This window comes from Harpegnathos saltator, unplaced genomic scaffold (genome assembly GCF_003227715.2).
Source record: "Harpegnathos saltator strain DR-91 unplaced genomic scaffold, Hsal_v8.6 scaffold280, whole genome shotgun sequence".
Taxonomy (NCBI): Eukaryota; Metazoa; Arthropoda; class Insecta; order Hymenoptera; family Formicidae; genus Harpegnathos; species Harpegnathos saltator.
The window spans coordinates 656,320-674,364 of NW_020230073.1; the positions used below are offsets into that span (position 1 = coordinate 656,320).

Here is an 18,045-nt window from a genome sequence, read left to right on the forward strand (position 1 = left end):
ATTGTAATTGTTGCGACAATTACAAGTGCATGTTACTTTGCACTTGCAGTTTTGGGTGGGCAATCCTAACGTATTTATGCAATATTACTCCGTAGACATTAAATAACATTAAATAACATTACATCACCGTTACAATTTTTCACTCGACGACGTAACGGTTGCGTCAATTGTAACATTTATGCAATTATGCCGCAACAAACATTAAGTAACGATACGTCAATGTTGTAATTTCTCACTCGACAATGTAAGTGTGTGTTGTACGTAACAATCGCACTGTTAAATGGAGAACTACAAATTGACGTGACGTCAGCGCTGCTTGATGTTTACTGTTAGTCGGTGTTTGTCAGGATGTACTTTGCCGTTGACTCGAACTCGCCAACCTCGAGCGGACAGATCGCACAATTTCCTTCAAATCCTAGTTGAGCGTCCTATAACAACGCGATTATCGAGAGATAATTTAATCGATAATTTAACAACGGAATATCCTAACTGACCGTATTTGATGCCAAAACGCGTGGCGCGTGAACGCGGACCCGTTTCGCGAGCTTTGCCGATAGCCCGACCGGAAGTTCGAAGCCCGACACTTTGTGGCTCTCTGCCGAGAGAGTGCCGTCTTCAAGCGAAGACGTCACGAGCAATAGCTCGCGATGGAATATCTTTCGAAACCGCATGACCCGTTTGCGTATTCTGGTTACTCGAAAGTAGTAGGACGGATATATTTACAAGTAGCGTGGAACAAAGGAGTAACAACTTTTCTTTTTTAAGGCTGAGCCGACAGCTCGGTCTAGACCGAACTCGGTCAACGGCTCGCTGTACTTAACTAGATATTCTATAGAAGTCCTATCTATATAGTATAATATAGATAGAGGAGGAAAATCTTGCACGACGATGGAGTATTTAAGAGCGAGCTACATCGGTTAATCGATCACTTGCTCAGAAATTCACTGTTCCCTCTTCTTGGCGGGTGATCGCAAGGTGTCTCCAGATCACCAACGAGATGTCTCTCATAGGAAATTAGAGTCCCTCATCGCTACCGCTAAAGATCGCTATCTCTTATATAATCTGACTTTTCCTACCTACATGAATGTCAAACGCGCAATTTCGGTGTCTAATTTCACGAAAAGCAAACTGAAGTTAGTGTACATCAGTCGCGATGTAAAAAGAGTTTGGAAGAACGCGATTCTCTCGTCCAATCAGACATCAGGCTTTCTTCTTTGGTTTATCTCAGACGGGTCTTACATCAACGTGATTTTCAATCTACATGTACTCACTGAGACTTCCGAGAAAATAAACAATTTGTGAAACGAGATTGTCTAGTTAGGACCGATCTTGCTTTTCTCTAGAGAAAATGACTTGACCCGACGACTTAGAGACTTAGAGGCACCTTGCGCAAACGAGTTACCCGCAGTTACTTTGAACCGAGACTTGCACAGTCTACCCTGATAGATTGCTTGATCATGCTTGTTACAATGACGTCTCCATGCTGAAGTTCGTTCGTCTGGTGTTCTCTGACCTGTAATCCTCCACTCTGCCTGTGAAGCTTCTCCGGAAGTTTCTGTCCAGACGAGCGACCTTCGGACGTCGTTCCGTGAGCGACCTGGTCAGACCGGCGCACTGGTGTCTTCTGTTCAGTGAATATAAATCAGTCAGACGACGGTCACCGGTGGACCTATCGTACTGTTCGCTCGAGGTCATCATCATCGACCTCTTGCTCGCATGCTCGGAGAACAGACTGCTATGAGGTGGAAGCGAGACATTGCTGCGATAGGATTGCGATGTCTCGTTGGTCTCGAAGTCGTTCATGCGATCCGCGTGGTCCGCCGATGACAATCTGTACCGGTGTGAACGCTGTTGCTGATGCTGATGCTGGTGCTGGTGTTGATGTTGATGCTGGTGTTGAGCATGCGAATGGACGAACGGATGCATGACAGGGCGCTCTTGCTGGACATTGAAGACACGACGGTGCCTGGTGTAATCGGGAATGCGACGTTTATCTCGATCAGCCGGCGATCGATTGAGACGCGCAAGCATCGGTGTGGGATCTTCTCGGACGTTGCGTTCCATCGAGCTTCTGCCAGGCACGAGATCCTTGCCACCGAATGGGTCGCTGACCGAGATCTTTTGCAGAGGACTGGCGAAGATGAGCGTTCTATAAAGATGACATTGGTCTATCTTAACCCTTCGAGTGCGGAGCAGCGCAGGGAAAAAGCGCTCTGTATGGCTGGAACTCGGCAACATTGCCGAAGGTTCGTCTGTAGCTGGTGATAGCAGGTGCAGCGGAAATAAATTAGTGTTCTGTACTTACAGCGCAGTAAAGATTGCAACTGAAACGTTTCTGTTAACAAGCTGAAAGAGTGAACGTGCAGATAAGAACTCTTAAAAATGCCGATAGTTCGTAGCGAATTTTAAGCATATGTTTGCGCCCACAGCACTCAAAGAGTTAAGCAGGATCGTTTGTTTTTTTGAGACGTGTGTATCGAAGTTAAGGCAACCGATTTAAGTTATTCGATAATTTGAAAAAAAAAAGAACTGCAAATGTATTAGTCGCATATAAATGTTACATGACAATTTCTATCGCGTTTGTAAACAGCGATATGTATATTGCCTTAATTTCGTCACAGAGCGAACAAATGTTAACTATCTTAACAAAAGTAAGCAAGCAGGCATAAAAAATTATATTGCTACAAAATAGCTCATATTTTCTCATATCTCCTTACAATCTTTCATTGTCTTGTACTTCCCATGCTTTTTCATTAGTTCTCATTCACTTTTTTACACTTTCTTTATTAATCTTATTTTTTCTCTTATTTTCTTTTCATTTCTATCATTTCTTTTTAGTTTTTCTCATTTTTTATTCTTGTCTTTTACATTTTCTTATTCCTTTTTAATCATTTTGTCTTATTCTTCGTCGTATTTCTTGCATTCAAGACTGATTTTTCCTTCTTATTGCTTATTTTAATTTATTTTCCTTCTTACTGCTTATTTTAATTCTCATTTATCTTCTCTCACTTTCCTTTATTCTCTAATAACGTATCATTCTCTTTTATTAATTTATTTTTTGCTCTTTATTAAATAGTAAATCTTACGTTTTTTGCTCTTTAATTTTCTCTATTCTTTCCCTATTTTCATATAATTCCTTTTTCTATTACTTTCCAATCATTTTTCAATTTCTCTCATTGTTTTCCATTAATTCACGTTTATTTTTCCTCTCCTTTCATCTCTTATTCCACATACATTCTTTATCTTCCTCACTTTTTTAGTTCTCCGTTTCTCTCTCCCGTCCTCCTTCATCCGGACCAAATAGAAATAAAAAAAAAAAACAGCGATACGCTGATTATTGAGCGATCAACTACTATTAATAATAATAATAGAAATACTAACGAAAATGTATCTTATATTTATAATAAGTACAAATAGCATGGCAATGTACAGACAAGAAACAACAACACAAACGCATTTAGCATCGAGCTTCAAGTTGCTGAATCATTCGAAAGAGAAAATTGTGTGCTATAATGATCTAAAGAATCTAAAGAAGAGCACAGAGGAGATGACTACGAGACTTACCTGGTACCTTCCCTATTTTGATCGCTGGCCGCGTACGATCTGTCTACTACCATAAATTCCTCGAACGACGGCATCCTTCTCCTGGGATTCGCGAAATTCTCCCTCATTCGCGAACGTTCGGCGAATTTATCGGCCCAAATGTCATGATCGCTCTTCTTGCCTCTATCAAACCCGTCGATCGGATAAGCCTCCGTCGTCTCAAGGCCTTCTCCGCTGACGTTCTGTTCCGCTAAGTTCTGGTACTCGTCCGCCGTCACCAAGGTGTACCTTCGCCTGTTCTGCTTGAGGATCGACTTGAGGCAGAAATACGTCTTCGAGTTTGGCAGTTTCCAGCAGGCCTCGTTCGATATTGGGTTGATGGTGATTCTGCTGCGCGGCTCGGTCTTCGGGATGGCGCCTTTACCGCTCGTATACGCTCTTCCGGACACGCTTTCCTCGTCGAGAGACAATGAACGTGAATGGGAAAGCGACGGCGGAACAGAGAGCGGAGCCCACCTGTGGTGTCTAACGAGGTACGGCCTTTCGTTCAGCAAGTTCGTCTCTGTATTGACGCAGCTGGTTTTGCCGCTCTTCATAGACTCCTCCTCGTTCTCCAGGATGTTCCCTAGGCTCTTCACGTTCTCTTTCGCGTATGCGTTCGTCTGTTCCGAACGTAAGCGCAGATTCGGCTCGGAGATGTTGGAACGTATGGCTTCCTTGCCACTCTTAGACGCCACGCCGGAAATGAAGTCCACAGACGAAGTCTGCGAACCTCTGCCGGACGCGATCCTCGTTTGGTCGCGCGGCAGATCATCCGAATTGATCGTCTGTGTGCTAGCGGACATCCGACCGCAGCTGCCACACCTGCTTGGCGACGCTCCGTGCTCCGTGTTGTCCACGGAGCAAGGCGTTCGGTTCCTAATGGGATGCAACCGACCATCGGCCGTCGTTCGTAGCGTCGCCATCCGGCTCTCGAAGGTGTCGTCATCATCCACGTTCGCTGGTGGTGAGCTGACAGGCAGACGCTCGCTGCTTGCTGTGATCTCGATGTAACTGCGCTCGTCCACTCGGACCTCGTAGTTGTTGGTATTACTGTGGCAAGAGCAAGGGCAATGGTATTCGCACGGGGTAGTTAGGATTTGCTCGCTTGGATCGTCCATGTTGCAGGATGTCGTCGCGTCGGTCGAGTTCCCGGCAACGTTCACGACCACGTTCTGTTGATTCGATTGCTCGGCTCGTTCGTAAAGAAGCGCCTCAGAGTAACTCGGCACCATGTCCGTTTCCACGTTCGCTTCATTCTGAACACCTTGCCAGTTTTCTTGGTCACGCTCGTTGCTGGGCGCTGGGTCCATCAGCAACGCCTCGCTGTAACTGGGCGCCAGCATATACGAGCCTGGCTGACTGAGCTGGCTCATGGACGCGTGGATGGGCTCACCGGACGACGGGGTGTCGTAATTCACGCCGAAGAGCTTGGTGATCTGACGAGGGAGAGAGGCAGGGAAACGTTATGTGACTTATTGCAGAAAATGTAATATGATATCGGACAGAGTTCGCGGAGAGACTAGGTGGGTGGATGGCGAAAGGTTGTTTCTATTTACCTGGTAGTCGACATATTGCGTCTTATATTCTATGATCACTCTTAACGGCCAACTGAGCAGCAAGGCACTCAGGCACCAGTAGACATAGCGGTTCGTGAACCAAGGGTTACCGAGAACGGCGACCAGCATCGTGGAATTGACGTTGTTTCCGATATCAAGACCTTCCCTCATCTCTAAGTAGTCGTCCCTGAGTTCCTGAAAGAGTTTTTTCTGTATCTACATGCATACATTTCAATACATGAAACATATATGAAGTTAAAGTTGGAATTTTCGAAATGACTAACCCGACTGAAGAAAATTATATAAAGATATATTTATATACACATGTCTATATCGGAAGAAAGACGCTATTAAAGAAAAGAAGAGATTACTTCCTTCAAGTACACGTCTACATTACGGGCTGCCATAAACATACAGCAGTTACTTTAATCATGTTTGTACAAGAGCATTGTTTTCAATGAGGACATATATAATTTTACACACGATGTTTATATATATGACCACGCGGAGACGAAATTTACATATAATCGTAAAAAATTATTTTTTATCGGAAAGTCGCTGTGCATCCAACGACAATCTTGCAAAGTTGAATTTTCTTCCGCTGGAACGCAAACCAACAACGAAAAACTATATATGCTCGCCTATATATGTTCGTACCTGTTCGGCAAAAAACCTCGATCGGATCTCCTCGAACTCGGTGGCGGAGGTCATGTTTGAAAAGGCGAAGCCCTTGGTGAGCATGATCTTCGTGATCGGTATCTTTGCTCCGAGCACCAGGTCCTTGCTGATATCCTTGACGCCGCAGTAATGGTAGTAATAGGAGGAAGTGGCCACATGTGTGTTCACTCTTTCGTAGTAGACCTACGGAGCGGGAGGGTAAGGCGAAAATACGTACGGCACGTCCTTCACCCTTCCGCTACCTGTGACGTCACTGTAACTGTGTGTCCGCAGCGTACAGAAATGGAATGTCCAATGGCCCCGCGATTCTTATCGAGCTAGGTAACTGACGTCTCTGAACGTCGACAAATTTGACTATGATTCTCGTCCGATATCCGAGAGATATCGTCTTTAAAAATGCTTGACATGCACATTACGCCTGACAAGAATGCAAAACAATAGAGAAGAGATGCAATCGTTCGGACGACGTAAACATACCGAAAATAGCTTCATTCAGACGTTGAAAATCTACTCACGATCGACGGGCTAAATTTTTCCCCGGTTCCAATTCCTCCTTGACTAACATCTTCGGACTTTTCACGGCGCTTCCAAAGCGAAGGAAACTTTGAGCAATGGAGTAAAACTTTCATTTCCAAGTTTTAACTCGCATCCGACATCGAATCCGATTTTCCCGAATATCCTGCCGCTTGTGCGCACAGCTCGACGCGGAGGAAGTGTTTCCTCATGAGATTTTACGCCCGGCAGCGGAAAGATTAGAAGGTGACGAGCGCAACTCCGACATAGGCCGCCGAAGCAGCGAGATGCTTCACCTGCGTGGTAATGTAATTATCCCCGTTCCTATAACGCGTGATTTGTCGTTTCCTGCGCGCGTAGTGGTAGGAAACGGCCCTCCACCATATAGTCGGTCGTGCCATCTTCAGCTGTGCCAGTTTCGACAGCACACTGTCCTGGCTCTCGGCGTGTAATAGATCAATTCTGATGGGCGAGTGGTAGCACTCCACCAGATAAACTAGATATAGCATTCCCATAAATGCCACCTATAGGACAGAGACATGAGAGAGAGAGAGAGAGAGAGAGAGAGAGAGAGGGTGACAGAGAGGAAAAGAGAGCTGGGGGGATGGAGGATAACGATGAGGGTGAGACAAAGCGAGAGAGAAGAACTGAAATTAGTCAGCTATGTGCATCCAAATGTATGCGTGAAAGTGAAGAAAGGAGAGTGCCGGTGTGAAGTGACAGGTGCTTCCCACTTTGTAGCGCAAGTTGCCACGGCAAGTCGGCTTCCAGGTTAGCGGTCAGATCAATCAAGCACAGCTGGTGACATAAATTCCATCTATAGAACGCAGACACGACAAAAGGTGAAAGAAAAGCGAGGCAGAAAGCTGGGGAGAGATAATGATAACGATAAGAAGAGTCAACGGACAATAATCCTTGATATAGATACATACTCCAGTGTGTGAGGACGAAGAAAGGGTGAAATTGACGTGAAGAAATGGATGCCTCCTATTCTCAGCGGCAATTACGACATAGGTCGATACGTGTTGCGAAACAGAAAGCAGCCATTACTTCACATCGCCTCCTTCCCTTCGTTCATTTCCACGCACACTTGAACGCACGTCATTGATTATTGTCCCTTCGCTCCTCCCATCATTATCGTCTTCCTCTCCCTCTTCTTTGTGTATCTCCCTCGCAGATGGTATTTATTTATGAGAAACACTGTGTGCCTGATTGAGACGACGAATAAACTCGAATTTGTGTCAACCTTCGCCGCCAAGTGAAAATATCCAATGACAACGAAGAAGGAGGAAAGGACAACTCTTCGTCATCCGCGTTTTCATCTCTTTTCTTTTCGACGTACGTACCGGAATATATATGTAGCCCTCGTCGCAGGGAGACGTGATATGCTTGGAGCTTCTGATGGGGAACTTGGCGTAGTTGACCATCAGCTAGGGAGTAAAAAATAGGGGTGACAGTTTACTTACGGGATTGCAAGAAGAAGAGAAAATGGGAGGGGAAGAGAGAGCGAGACAGCGCGAGAGAGAGAGAGAGAGAGAGAGAGAGAGAGAGAGAGAGAGAGAGAGAGAGAGAGAGAGAGAGAGAGAGAGAGAGAGAGAGAGAGAGGGAGAGAGAGAGAGAGAGAGAGAGTGAGAGTGAGAGAGAGGAAGAAAGGAGTAAGTAATCCGGCGAGAGCTGATGCGTTTGTGCACACATACCTTGGTGACGTTGGTGCATCTACACCACGTTACCGCGGCGATGCAGATGTAGATCAGCAACGACAGCAGCAGGCATTTGCAATTTGGCTCCCTTTGCAGCGCACCGCACAGCGTCTGGGCAATCGGCCGCTGCTGAGGGTGGTGAAAGATTAATGCCATGAGGTCGCCGGTCGTTTGGGGAGAGCGAGCGAGTGAGAGAAAGAGAAAGACAGAGAGAGAGAGAGAGAGAGAGAGAGAGAGAGAGAGAGAGAGAGAGATCGCTCGCGCTTAGAAAAATTAAATGTCCAACGAGTAATATGCCGTCTCGAATAAATCTCTTTTGAGAGAGATTTTTCCATATTGTGCCGCTCTATGTATTTCAACATAGATTAATTATAAAATAACGGTTCTTTATGTTTCAACCGCGCAACATTTTCCATCTGTTAATGAAAGTTCCACTTCGCAACGAGGTACTCTCGCGACGAGAAATGAAACACGTGTCGCGACACGTGTATGTAACGCACACGACGGAGTGTTGCGTATGTGAAAGATGCTTCGGAACTTTGCAGGCTGTGTGGTAGTCGATAAACTGAATAAGAAATATTTACAAGAGAACCGTCGGCAGGGAAATATCCCTCCACCGATTTCGATGGGCTTCCGATATGTTGCGGGAAGCAGCGGAGAGAATATATAGTCATACTAATCGAACGACAAACACCCAGGCGTATTGTATTTCGTCGGACATATAGGTAGCGTGTGAACTGTCGGTTCACCTTGATAAATAACGTCCATCCTTGAGCCGTTATTCTGAACGCACGTTTGGCGCTGTGAAAACTCCAAGACTGAAACATCGTTTCACCTTGCGGATCTTACAGAGGCATACTCAACGTTTGCATTATGCACTCAGAATAGAAGAGCCCCGGATGGACATGAGATAGGGTAAACGACAAAGAACGCTCTCGCGATGTTTTACCAACGTACTTCTTCGTTTTCCCGGTTCATCATGGTTCTGTCGCCGAGCCGACCTTCGGACTGGATGATTATCTGCCGTCAGGGGAGTGAAACTGCGTTATTCCAGCGTCTTCGGCCCGCCCTGTTTGTTTATTTCCGGCTAAATTGCGAGCCCTCTAAAGCAATCCTGCGATAACAACCACCACATTGACCGTCTCGTCGAAAATGTTTATTTGACATTCGAATGACCTCAATTTCATAACGCTCGCAATGTAAACATGCGATCTCGTGATATTGCGTCACCGTGTCTAATACAGCTCTAATGAGTGAATTCATCGGCGGAATAATGGCTCCGTAGAGGATTTTGCTCTCATCAAAAGCAAAATCGTGTCGTTATTAGAGCGGCTGTTCGTAAGCGTAGCAAAAAAATTTTGTAAATATTTACATACACACAGTTAGTTCTAATTATCTTGATATTGTATCTTGTGAAGGCTATGTCTTTAAGTAAGCTTCAAAGAACTCTGTAGCTGTTGTTCAGTGTTTACAAAAAAGTTATTAACAAATTATGTCGACAATTTAAACGGTTATTCCACTTATAGCTATTAGGGATTTCGTGTAAAAGTATTTTTCACATTACTGCCATATTTTTACACTTACCATTATACTTGTGTTATTGAAATATTATCAGTTGGTCACATGCATACAAGAATAGTAAACGTGCAAGCGGCTGAGAGATTCCCTTTTTTTACCTTTACATCCCCACTCGAAAAAATCTGACTTCAACTAATCTAACTTATCTTATCTCAACCTAGATCACTATTTATAGTCTAGTACTATTTGCAGTATTTGATTTGATACGATGTTGTAGTGAGATATTTATTTAAAACTATCTTTTGAAAAAAAGTCACGAAAAAATAGGAGACCAAACTCTGCGTCAGTAGTAATGAATTTGCTACAATATAGTAACTGCATCGCTAGGAGTAGAATTTATATCTTTTCATGGCAGATTAATATGTTTCGGAAAGCAAAAAATTCACTCTGTTTTATTTTGTTCTGACCGTCCCTATTATTTTACCATCAATAAAAACAGATTTTTGCTATGATATCAAATAAACCGCAAAAGTTAGTTACGCCGATGAAATCTCCTCGCTATCCTCACTGGCACATATTAACAAAAGACTCTTTTGCTGCGACAGCAAAATTCTTTTTTCCCGTGTATATTGACATGCTAATCGGCCGCTCGGAAGCGATTTATATCGGCGTTTTTATGCCTCCCTTTGCATGTCACGACACGGGCTTTTATCGCGAAATTTATCGGCGCTTCTGGTCCGGAATACTTTATCTATATTAGTGGAGAGGTGGCTCCCAAGGTACCTCGTTTTGCGTCGCGAGGAAGGGTTCTGATTTTGTTTTCTTTTTAGAGAAGAACCTCACATGACATAGCATTTTCTACCGAGAGATACGTTTTGTCATTTGTGATGTCTCTCTCATACACACACATTTTTCCAAATACACTGAAGGTCGTAAAGTCGCGATGAAACGGCCGGTAGTTTTAGGCACGTGTACATGTTTCCAGCGATCCATGCGTGAACATGTACGCGACGGTGCGAAATTAATTCAGTGTCATCTAATGCCTGTGCGCTGCTTTCGATTACGCGCGCGGTATTCTATAAAAAGCCTCCTCTATATATGTGCGCAAAGTGCACATTCCAGTGATGGCAACGACGGAGCGGCAACGACGTATACCGTGCGAAACATTCTCGTCATGCAATGACACGTCCGACCGACGTGAAATATATGCGGACGTCGTTGAGAAGCGACCCCCTCGAACGAACCGAATTATCGAGGCGCATAATAACAAATGATCACCTCTCATTACGAATGTTGTACGAATGAAAAAAGACGCGATCTTCGTTTCTCGAGCGAAGAAAGCTCAGCAAATAATTTGGAGACATTTGGTCCTTAGAAGCTCCTTCTCGATTGTCGGACGAAATAAAACCCGAGCGATTTTTAGAACAAAACAAGTGTCAAAAACAAGTGTCTTCGTATTTTGCAACGAAGAAAATAATAATATTAATAACGATCCAAAGGATCAAGGATCCAAACAGACGAAGTCATCATGAGAGATTTGGAGGTGTATAAAGAGATACGGAGAAAAGGAGATAAATAAATAAATACGATAAGTATACCCTGGTTTGTGCTGTAGCGCGTCGGCACACGCGCGGCACGAGATTCTCGTTAGAGACCAACACAACTCGGCGATGACGTGCGATTAGCTGGCGATACCGCGCGAATCTATGACAAGTACACGATGGAAAGCTAATACGCGTATTGTGTAATCGACATGCAAGCTCTCTGGCACACCATCATACGATTATCGCGCTTTACCGTCAGTTGGGGAGGCACCTTCGGCGCACGACGAACACTTTGGCTAGCGGACAGGACAAGATTCTCTTGATTAGACGCGGGTGGACGGATGTAGCCCTGCGGATGAACGGATGAGCGGTTGATTGACCGGGTTGATTGGGGGTGGCAGCTATCGCGCGACAGTGCGCCCTACGCGATCACGTCCCCGTAACACCCCATCATAGCGTGTCGCCACGACACATAACTGCAAATTCATTCTCGGGAAAGGTGTCGCGATCACAACTGCCAGCAGCATTCGACGGTATGGCGGTGCCCCAACTGACGGGGTGGCTGACGCTCGGCGCTGACGCCGGCGTCGGTGTCGGTGGGGGTTCCGCTAGCGTTCCGTGCCGCGCGTCGGCGTCCTGCGCGCTCCTTCGCTCGCTTATATACAACTAACCCCCTCGGCGGCACCGCCCTCGTCCAGCCGTGCTTTTTTCACTCTCGAAAGGAAGAGCGGGACTATCCCGGAAGAAGCGTCGTATAATCATGAAATTTTACGGCCGGGGGGGTGTGTGTCAAGCAGGAGGGCGCGCTGCGGTGAATTGCGGTAGTCGTGAAGCGGGACTTATCCGGCTGGAGGAATGTTCGGCTTTTTAATTACGCGAGAATAACGAATTTTTGCCGATTACGCAAGGGAATTGTGTATTAATAGCTGGCAACAGTTTGGAGTCTCGCGAGGATGGTGCGTTTTTCGAGCGTCTCTGAATTTTGGTACTTGGAGCAACTCCAAGTTAACGCATCAAGTTCTGCTTTGGAGAATCAGTCAGTCCAAGATTTAAGAATGAGCGGATATATTCTTGAAAAATATCAAAGACCGTATATTCACACAATGTACACACATACCATTCCGGAATTCACAAAATATGTATACATATATGTATACATATGTCATTCCTTTTTTCCTGGAGGGAGAATACTTCTTGTGAGTAATGTTCCCGATAGATCAGAGGAACAACGTCAGCGGCTAGGCTCGCTGTGCTAATGTTAGCATATATAACGATCATTTGCAAACACATGGCCGCGATAACATTCGGATATATAATGCGACATTGCATGAGAGCCATGCGATTTAGATGAGATTTAAATATCGGTCATGCTTCTTAATTCAAGAACATGACTTTTTCATATCAAATACTTAAATAACATCCACCTCGACGTTCAGCAACATGTTTTTCGTGTTATTTAATTATTATTCAATTCGAAAAGTAATGTGAAGAGATTTGCGGGGAAGGAAGAAATTAAAATCAATTATTTTTGCTGTTGTATGATATAAATATGATACAATCAAGTGGAATGAATGGCAAGATTACGATAACTGATGGCACGAGTTAGTTAGCATATATTAAATCTAACTTATAATCTATGCGAGATGTGTCGGGAATCGAAAATAAATAAATCAAGAAAATATATATTAATACATAAGTAGTAAATATTGAGAATTTTGTTATCAACGAATATAACGAATGCATAATTAACTTCTTGTTAGTTTGCTTCTTTGATAAAAATCTCAAAAATAAACAATCATAATGACTATTTGTTTTCACTATTGTCTTCTATATTAAGAATCTTTTTGAAAAATATTTTTATACTTTGTGTCGCCAGAATTATCGTAACCTTTCTGAATGAATTTGTACGAGTACAACGTAATTGTTTTTACTCTAAATTGTTGGATTCATTCATATTGATGGTCTACTGTTTTACTCTTAAGCTTATTTGATATATTTTTTTTATAATAGCTGATGAATAGCTGAATTTTATAATGATATATAATTATTTAAACACAATGCGTGCGAGTACGATTTAAAATTCCTAGTGACCCTATTTTTAGTGATCTAGGAAGGATCAAGGAATGAAAGGTCGACAGGAGGGATAAACAAATCCCGAATTGACCTTGGAGACCTCGCGCGGCAGGAGCGAGGAACTTCGCATTCAGGTCCACCAACGTCGAGGCAGAAAACACCGTATCTGTGTGTAGGTGTGTATATACACACGTACACCAGTAAGTCGTTTATATAGACGTAACCCCAAATGGGTTAGATAAGGACCACCTATTGATCGTCGTCCTTGTCTTCCTTTCGTCCGTTGCTCGCAAAGCAGCGTGGCCTTTCTTATCTCTAAATAAACACTCCCCCTCTCTCATTCTTCTGCCTATGTGTTGCTTTGCCCATAAGTACTCAGAAGAAAATGCTCTCGAAGCTCTCGAGTGATCTTTGGAAGACACCAGTAGTGTAACAAGACCAGCAAGCACCCATTTCTCACACATACTCCATTATCTATCTATACGTGCAAAAAACAATAATCTGAACAGGAAAGTTTCTTATCATTTTGCGAATTTCGCAATAGTTATTAAAATATTATTGAAAGATAAGATCGGCGAATAAGTACGTGCGATGCAGTGAAACGAACATTGGAACAACTGTTGGGATATTTAAAAAAGCATATCTGGAGCTTGTTTATAATCTCCTGGCAACAGAGAATATGAATGTGAGGCCCAACATCAGGCGCGTCACGTTGGGTCGCGCTGCTTGATCCTCGCAGGATTACTCGTTGCTTATTGATTTAAAAACAATTGACATATTTGTCGACAAAGCCTTAAGAAAGAGGGCTTCGTTTAGAAAAAAATTATCTTTATTATGCGATGTTATCTTCAATATCAAACAGTCGCAGCGAAACAAAAGTGTCGTATCTCGTTAATTAAGTTGTAGAGACACTGGATTGTAAACTTTTTAATTATCTCTATATATATATGTGGAATACTGTATATTAAACGTTACTTGAATACGAATTGTATAAAGATTGAGTTGCAAAATGCAATAAATTTAACAGAAACTGATTTATCGGGAGGATTTCACTTCCATCAGTGCTGCAACTACAGGCAGAACAAAGGCGCGTTTTGGCGCCGTCTCGACGGCTATCTATTGATTATAATTTGAGACGAGATGGTAGACGTGAACAAGTGCGCATGTATCTCGAAGTATCTAGACACAGTAGGTGTGAGAGAGGACGAGAGAGAGAGGGAGAGAGATAGAGATAGAGAGAGAGAGAGAGAGAGAGGAGGGAGGGAGGGAGGGAGAGAGGAAGAGGAGAGAGAGAAAAAGAGGGGTGGAAAGAGTACTTCGCGCAATTAAATATGTCAAAGAACCTATGCAATTTAGTACACGGGTGTGTAACTTCAGTCTATATACTTATTCATATTCACTAAATATCAATTAATAATAAGATTACGTTAATGTTATAATTTCTCACTTCATAATGCAAGAGCAATGTGATATGATGTGTACATAATAATTACATCACTGAATGAGAGGACTGTTAAAATTGATGTAATGTTAATTAGTGTTCACCATATAGTCAGGTTTACCAGGTACAGATTGCGGCTTCTTATAGAAGTTTCGAAGACGACCTCGAAGAATAGTTATAGTACTTTTCACCGCAATGAAAAAGTAGGGCGAAGCGTTCAAACCCGTCAACGTCGGGATTTTATTAACTTCGTTTTAGCGGCATATGTCTATCATAGATCAGAGAAAAATATTTAGCACGAATATTTACAGAAATTTCATAAGAAAAAATGGAGAACCGCAATGTGTACACTATAATGTTGCGTCTAAATGCTAAATTGAGCTTGGTAGAGTGTAATATACCGTGCCCTTGTTGGAAAACGCCCTATAAGTCGATGTTTCAGTCACGTCGTTAGTTGGCGTCGTAACGTCGCGAATAAAGACAGGGAGAGAGATGGACAGCGATCCAAGAGCGCTTAATGAAATTCCCGATTTTTAAAGATCGCGCATGAAATCTCGCGAAAGTGGATTCCGTCCAATGCATTTCGCTCGTCTGATAAATATCTCACAGAGGAATATCTTTAATTCTGCGACACTCTCGCGATTTTACGCGATGCCTGGCGCCGTTTAATCGCGATTAATCGCGATAAGCAATGATGTGCTCTTTAAACAGAGGTCTGCTTTAATATTATTTATGAAAGCGTCACGAGAGATCTAGGAAACTGCTACGGCACTCTTTAAAACTTATCTGACCTTATTTTTTCAGAGCAATCAATAGGCGAGGGTTCTAATAAATACTTAGGCAGATCGATAAGCAAGCGAGATCAACAATGTAACGCCTGTGCAAATTTGTAACTAAATACGTACACATGCGCGATATGGATATATGAATTTCCATCTTGAAAGGTTGCCGCTTCTGCTCTTTCGCGGTTCTTATGCAATCCTCGGTAAACAATGTCAGTTGAACAATCCGTCACTGATCCGAGGAAGTGAGAGTAGTTATATCGAAGAAAGGGATACCGGTCACGCTGTCTTAGCTAAACATGATTTCACTTTTTTGGAGCGCGGCCAGAACCGCATTTTGTCTATAGCCTGACCTTTCAACCATTCTATATATACATTTATATAGAATATCCCGTTTTATATATTAGAAACAGCTGAATGTTGGGAAGGTATTTTAGGATATCAAAATACTTTTCAAACTGAAATTCAACTCAGTTTTAGAGGGAATACACGATGAACCTGTGAATGAACAAAAACATCCTATATGCGTACAATTGATATTATTCATTTGAAGAATATTTTACACAATATTTTCATACGAGAAAATGGTAAGCTCAGTGTCTATTTATTTAAATTGTTATTAAAAACCACCGAAACACATCATGTTTAATGTTCAAAATGCGGCAAAGTATTAGTGGATTAATATAACAATTATATTTTTACACATCCGTTATTGTATTTTGTCAACCCTCTGAAGAATATTAGAAATAAACCTGAAACTGGCCACGTCGGTGTTTTTCCTCCAGCGATATTGTTAAATATGACTGTCCAATGTACCATCTATACCCATTCTATTTCCAACAGTATATACTGCTCAGCCGAAATCGTTTTGTGCTACTGCTGGTAAAGTCGTCAAAACATGAGTGTCCGTTCATGTTACATCCACGATTTTCGTGGGTAAGAAACATCCCACACAACACACGTATCCTAAGAACTTCTTACAACAATATCCTGGAGATATATAAATATCCGTTGTTTTAGATACTGCAGATCCCAGAATGATATCTGTCGGACGTTTCTGAAATAAAGTGTGCTGTGTGAGACGGTTCTCCATGAAAATCTTCATTTTATTTAACATAAGTTCTCGTACATGCTTACCATCATCAATTCTTGGACAGGTCGATAATATCGGTAAAAACTTGCTATCTGGTGGTAAAAATTTAAGATAAATATTTTTAAAACGCAAGACATTCCTTAGTTGTGACACTTCTCGATTTTGCATTTTAAGCTACGTATCTCGTCTCACACACATACACAGGATATATATATATATAGGCAAACATTGAAAACAATATTTTCATATAATTAAACATCACGATTATAGAAAAAGAAACAAACGAAAGGAGAAGTAAGAACCTACCTTTTAATAAAATAAAGTACAAAACATAAACCAAACAGCAATAGCGACAACACCATGATACCTTCGAACGTAGAGTGATTGAAAACGTATGTGGAATAAAGGAACTAAACACATTTCGAAAACCTTTAAGAATAAAAATGACCCTATGCTTCCACATATAGTTATTGTATGTTATTGATTATACCCTCGAAACCGGCTTTTGACGGGGAGCGTGGATGTACACGTGCTACACACGCGTAAGGATGGAAAAGCGACCGAAGCAGTCAGCAGCGACTGCGCGAGCCCTCGAGAGGAGTGGTCTGGCGGCAGGGCGGATCTGCTCTCGGATGATAAACGACGTTTGTGGATTATTAGGATCACGGACTCCCGTTTGTGTTTGCTTTTCTACAATTTACATCTCTAATCCAGCCCGTCTGTTTCGTCCGGGAGTGATATCCCTCCCCCCTCGTCGGGCTGGGGCTCCGCGATTTCACTTACCGCGTGCATACGGTGCATGTTTCTTTCAAGCCGCTCAAGAACGCAATTATAGTACAAGGAATTGTTATTAAATAATACAATTACTCTCTTCTCGCCTTTCTTTTCGAAGACTAATCTTCTTACGATACGTGACACGTTACGTAGTAATCTCCAAATTTAGTAGCCCAAGTAATAGTCTCCAAAATTTCGATATGTTTTGAAGACGGATGTCGTGTACTGTTTAAAGAGAAATTATTTATTGAATTGCAAAATATTGCTTCGATGATTATGGCACTTACTTTTTATGTCAAAGGTATTTGTGGAATAGAAATAATGATACTAAAGGTACTTGTAGAATGCTGGAATTTGTCGTAGATAATGCATTCGCGGTGTCTCTTAAGAATTTTATTTAACTTGAGGACGCAACAAGGGCCCATCGCTTGAATCCGTCCAAACCGGTCCGCACTTAGACCCTTTTTCTTTCCCCCGGGGTGCAATAAATCAATCCCCTTAGCTCGACGAGAGTGCCGAAGTAGCAGGTGGCTCCTGACCGGCGTTCGCGCCCTTAATTCCCAATTAATGTTATCCTCGATGTAAACGCGCGGCTCGCACGTCCCCTCTTGTTCTCGAGATAAGTATCCTAGTTCGACTACATCGAGCGAGCTTCGTCAAGATGAGATACTCGTGGTTCGACGAAGAGTTCTCCTGGCTCGCAAAATGCAAAAATATTTCAGGAACATTTACGGAAATGTTTTGGAAATTGCAAGGGTACAAATATCCTACGAAACGTTGCTGTAATG

The 18,045-nt window shown here is 42.8% G+C and overlaps 1 protein-coding gene across 5 annotated transcripts; it reads right to left on the reverse strand.

Annotated features, from left to right (window-relative positions):
• Positions 1 to 11,663, reverse strand: LOC105184100 (uncharacterized). 5 transcript variants are annotated; one of them, XM_025299471.1, is made up of 10 exons: positions 11,348 to 11,663; positions 11,149 to 11,254; positions 8,990 to 9,146; positions 8,030 to 8,161; positions 7,679 to 7,762; positions 6,629 to 6,856; positions 5,799 to 6,002; positions 5,142 to 5,336; positions 3,565 to 5,021; positions 1,465 to 2,149 (listed from the first exon to the last, which is right to left on the reverse strand). In XM_025299471.1, exons 3-10 carry the CDS (start codon positions 9,011 to 9,013, stop codon positions 1,465 to 1,467), a joined length of 3,009 nt encoding a protein of 1,002 aa, XP_025155256.1. In that variant the 5' UTR covers positions 9,014 to 9,146; positions 11,149 to 11,254; positions 11,348 to 11,663. The 5 variants fall into 5 exon arrangements, with proteins under 5 accessions (XP_025155257.1, XP_025155258.1, XP_011140955.1 ...); XM_025299472.1 differs by lacking the exon at positions 11,149 to 11,254 and having other exon boundaries at positions 1 to 2,149; positions 8,030 to 8,158; XM_025299473.1 differs by lacking the exon at positions 11,149 to 11,254 and having other exon boundaries at positions 1 to 2,131.
• Between the last annotated feature and the right edge of the window lie 6,382 nt (positions 11,664 to 18,045).

Bases quoted from the DNA above. Each gene is read 5' to 3' on its own strand.
- LOC105184100 (XM_011142653.3), bottom strand. From the start codon at position 9,013: ATGATGAACCGGGAAAACGAAGAA. The intron at 6,857-7,678 runs GTACGTACGTCG...TCTGTCCTATAG, and splicing joins AGGGCTACATATATATTCCG to GTGGCATTTATGGGAATGCT. The intron at 2,150-3,564 runs GTAAGTCTCGTA...TCATCTTTATAG, and splicing joins CAAAATAGGGAAGGTACCAG to AACGCTCATCTTCGCCAGTC.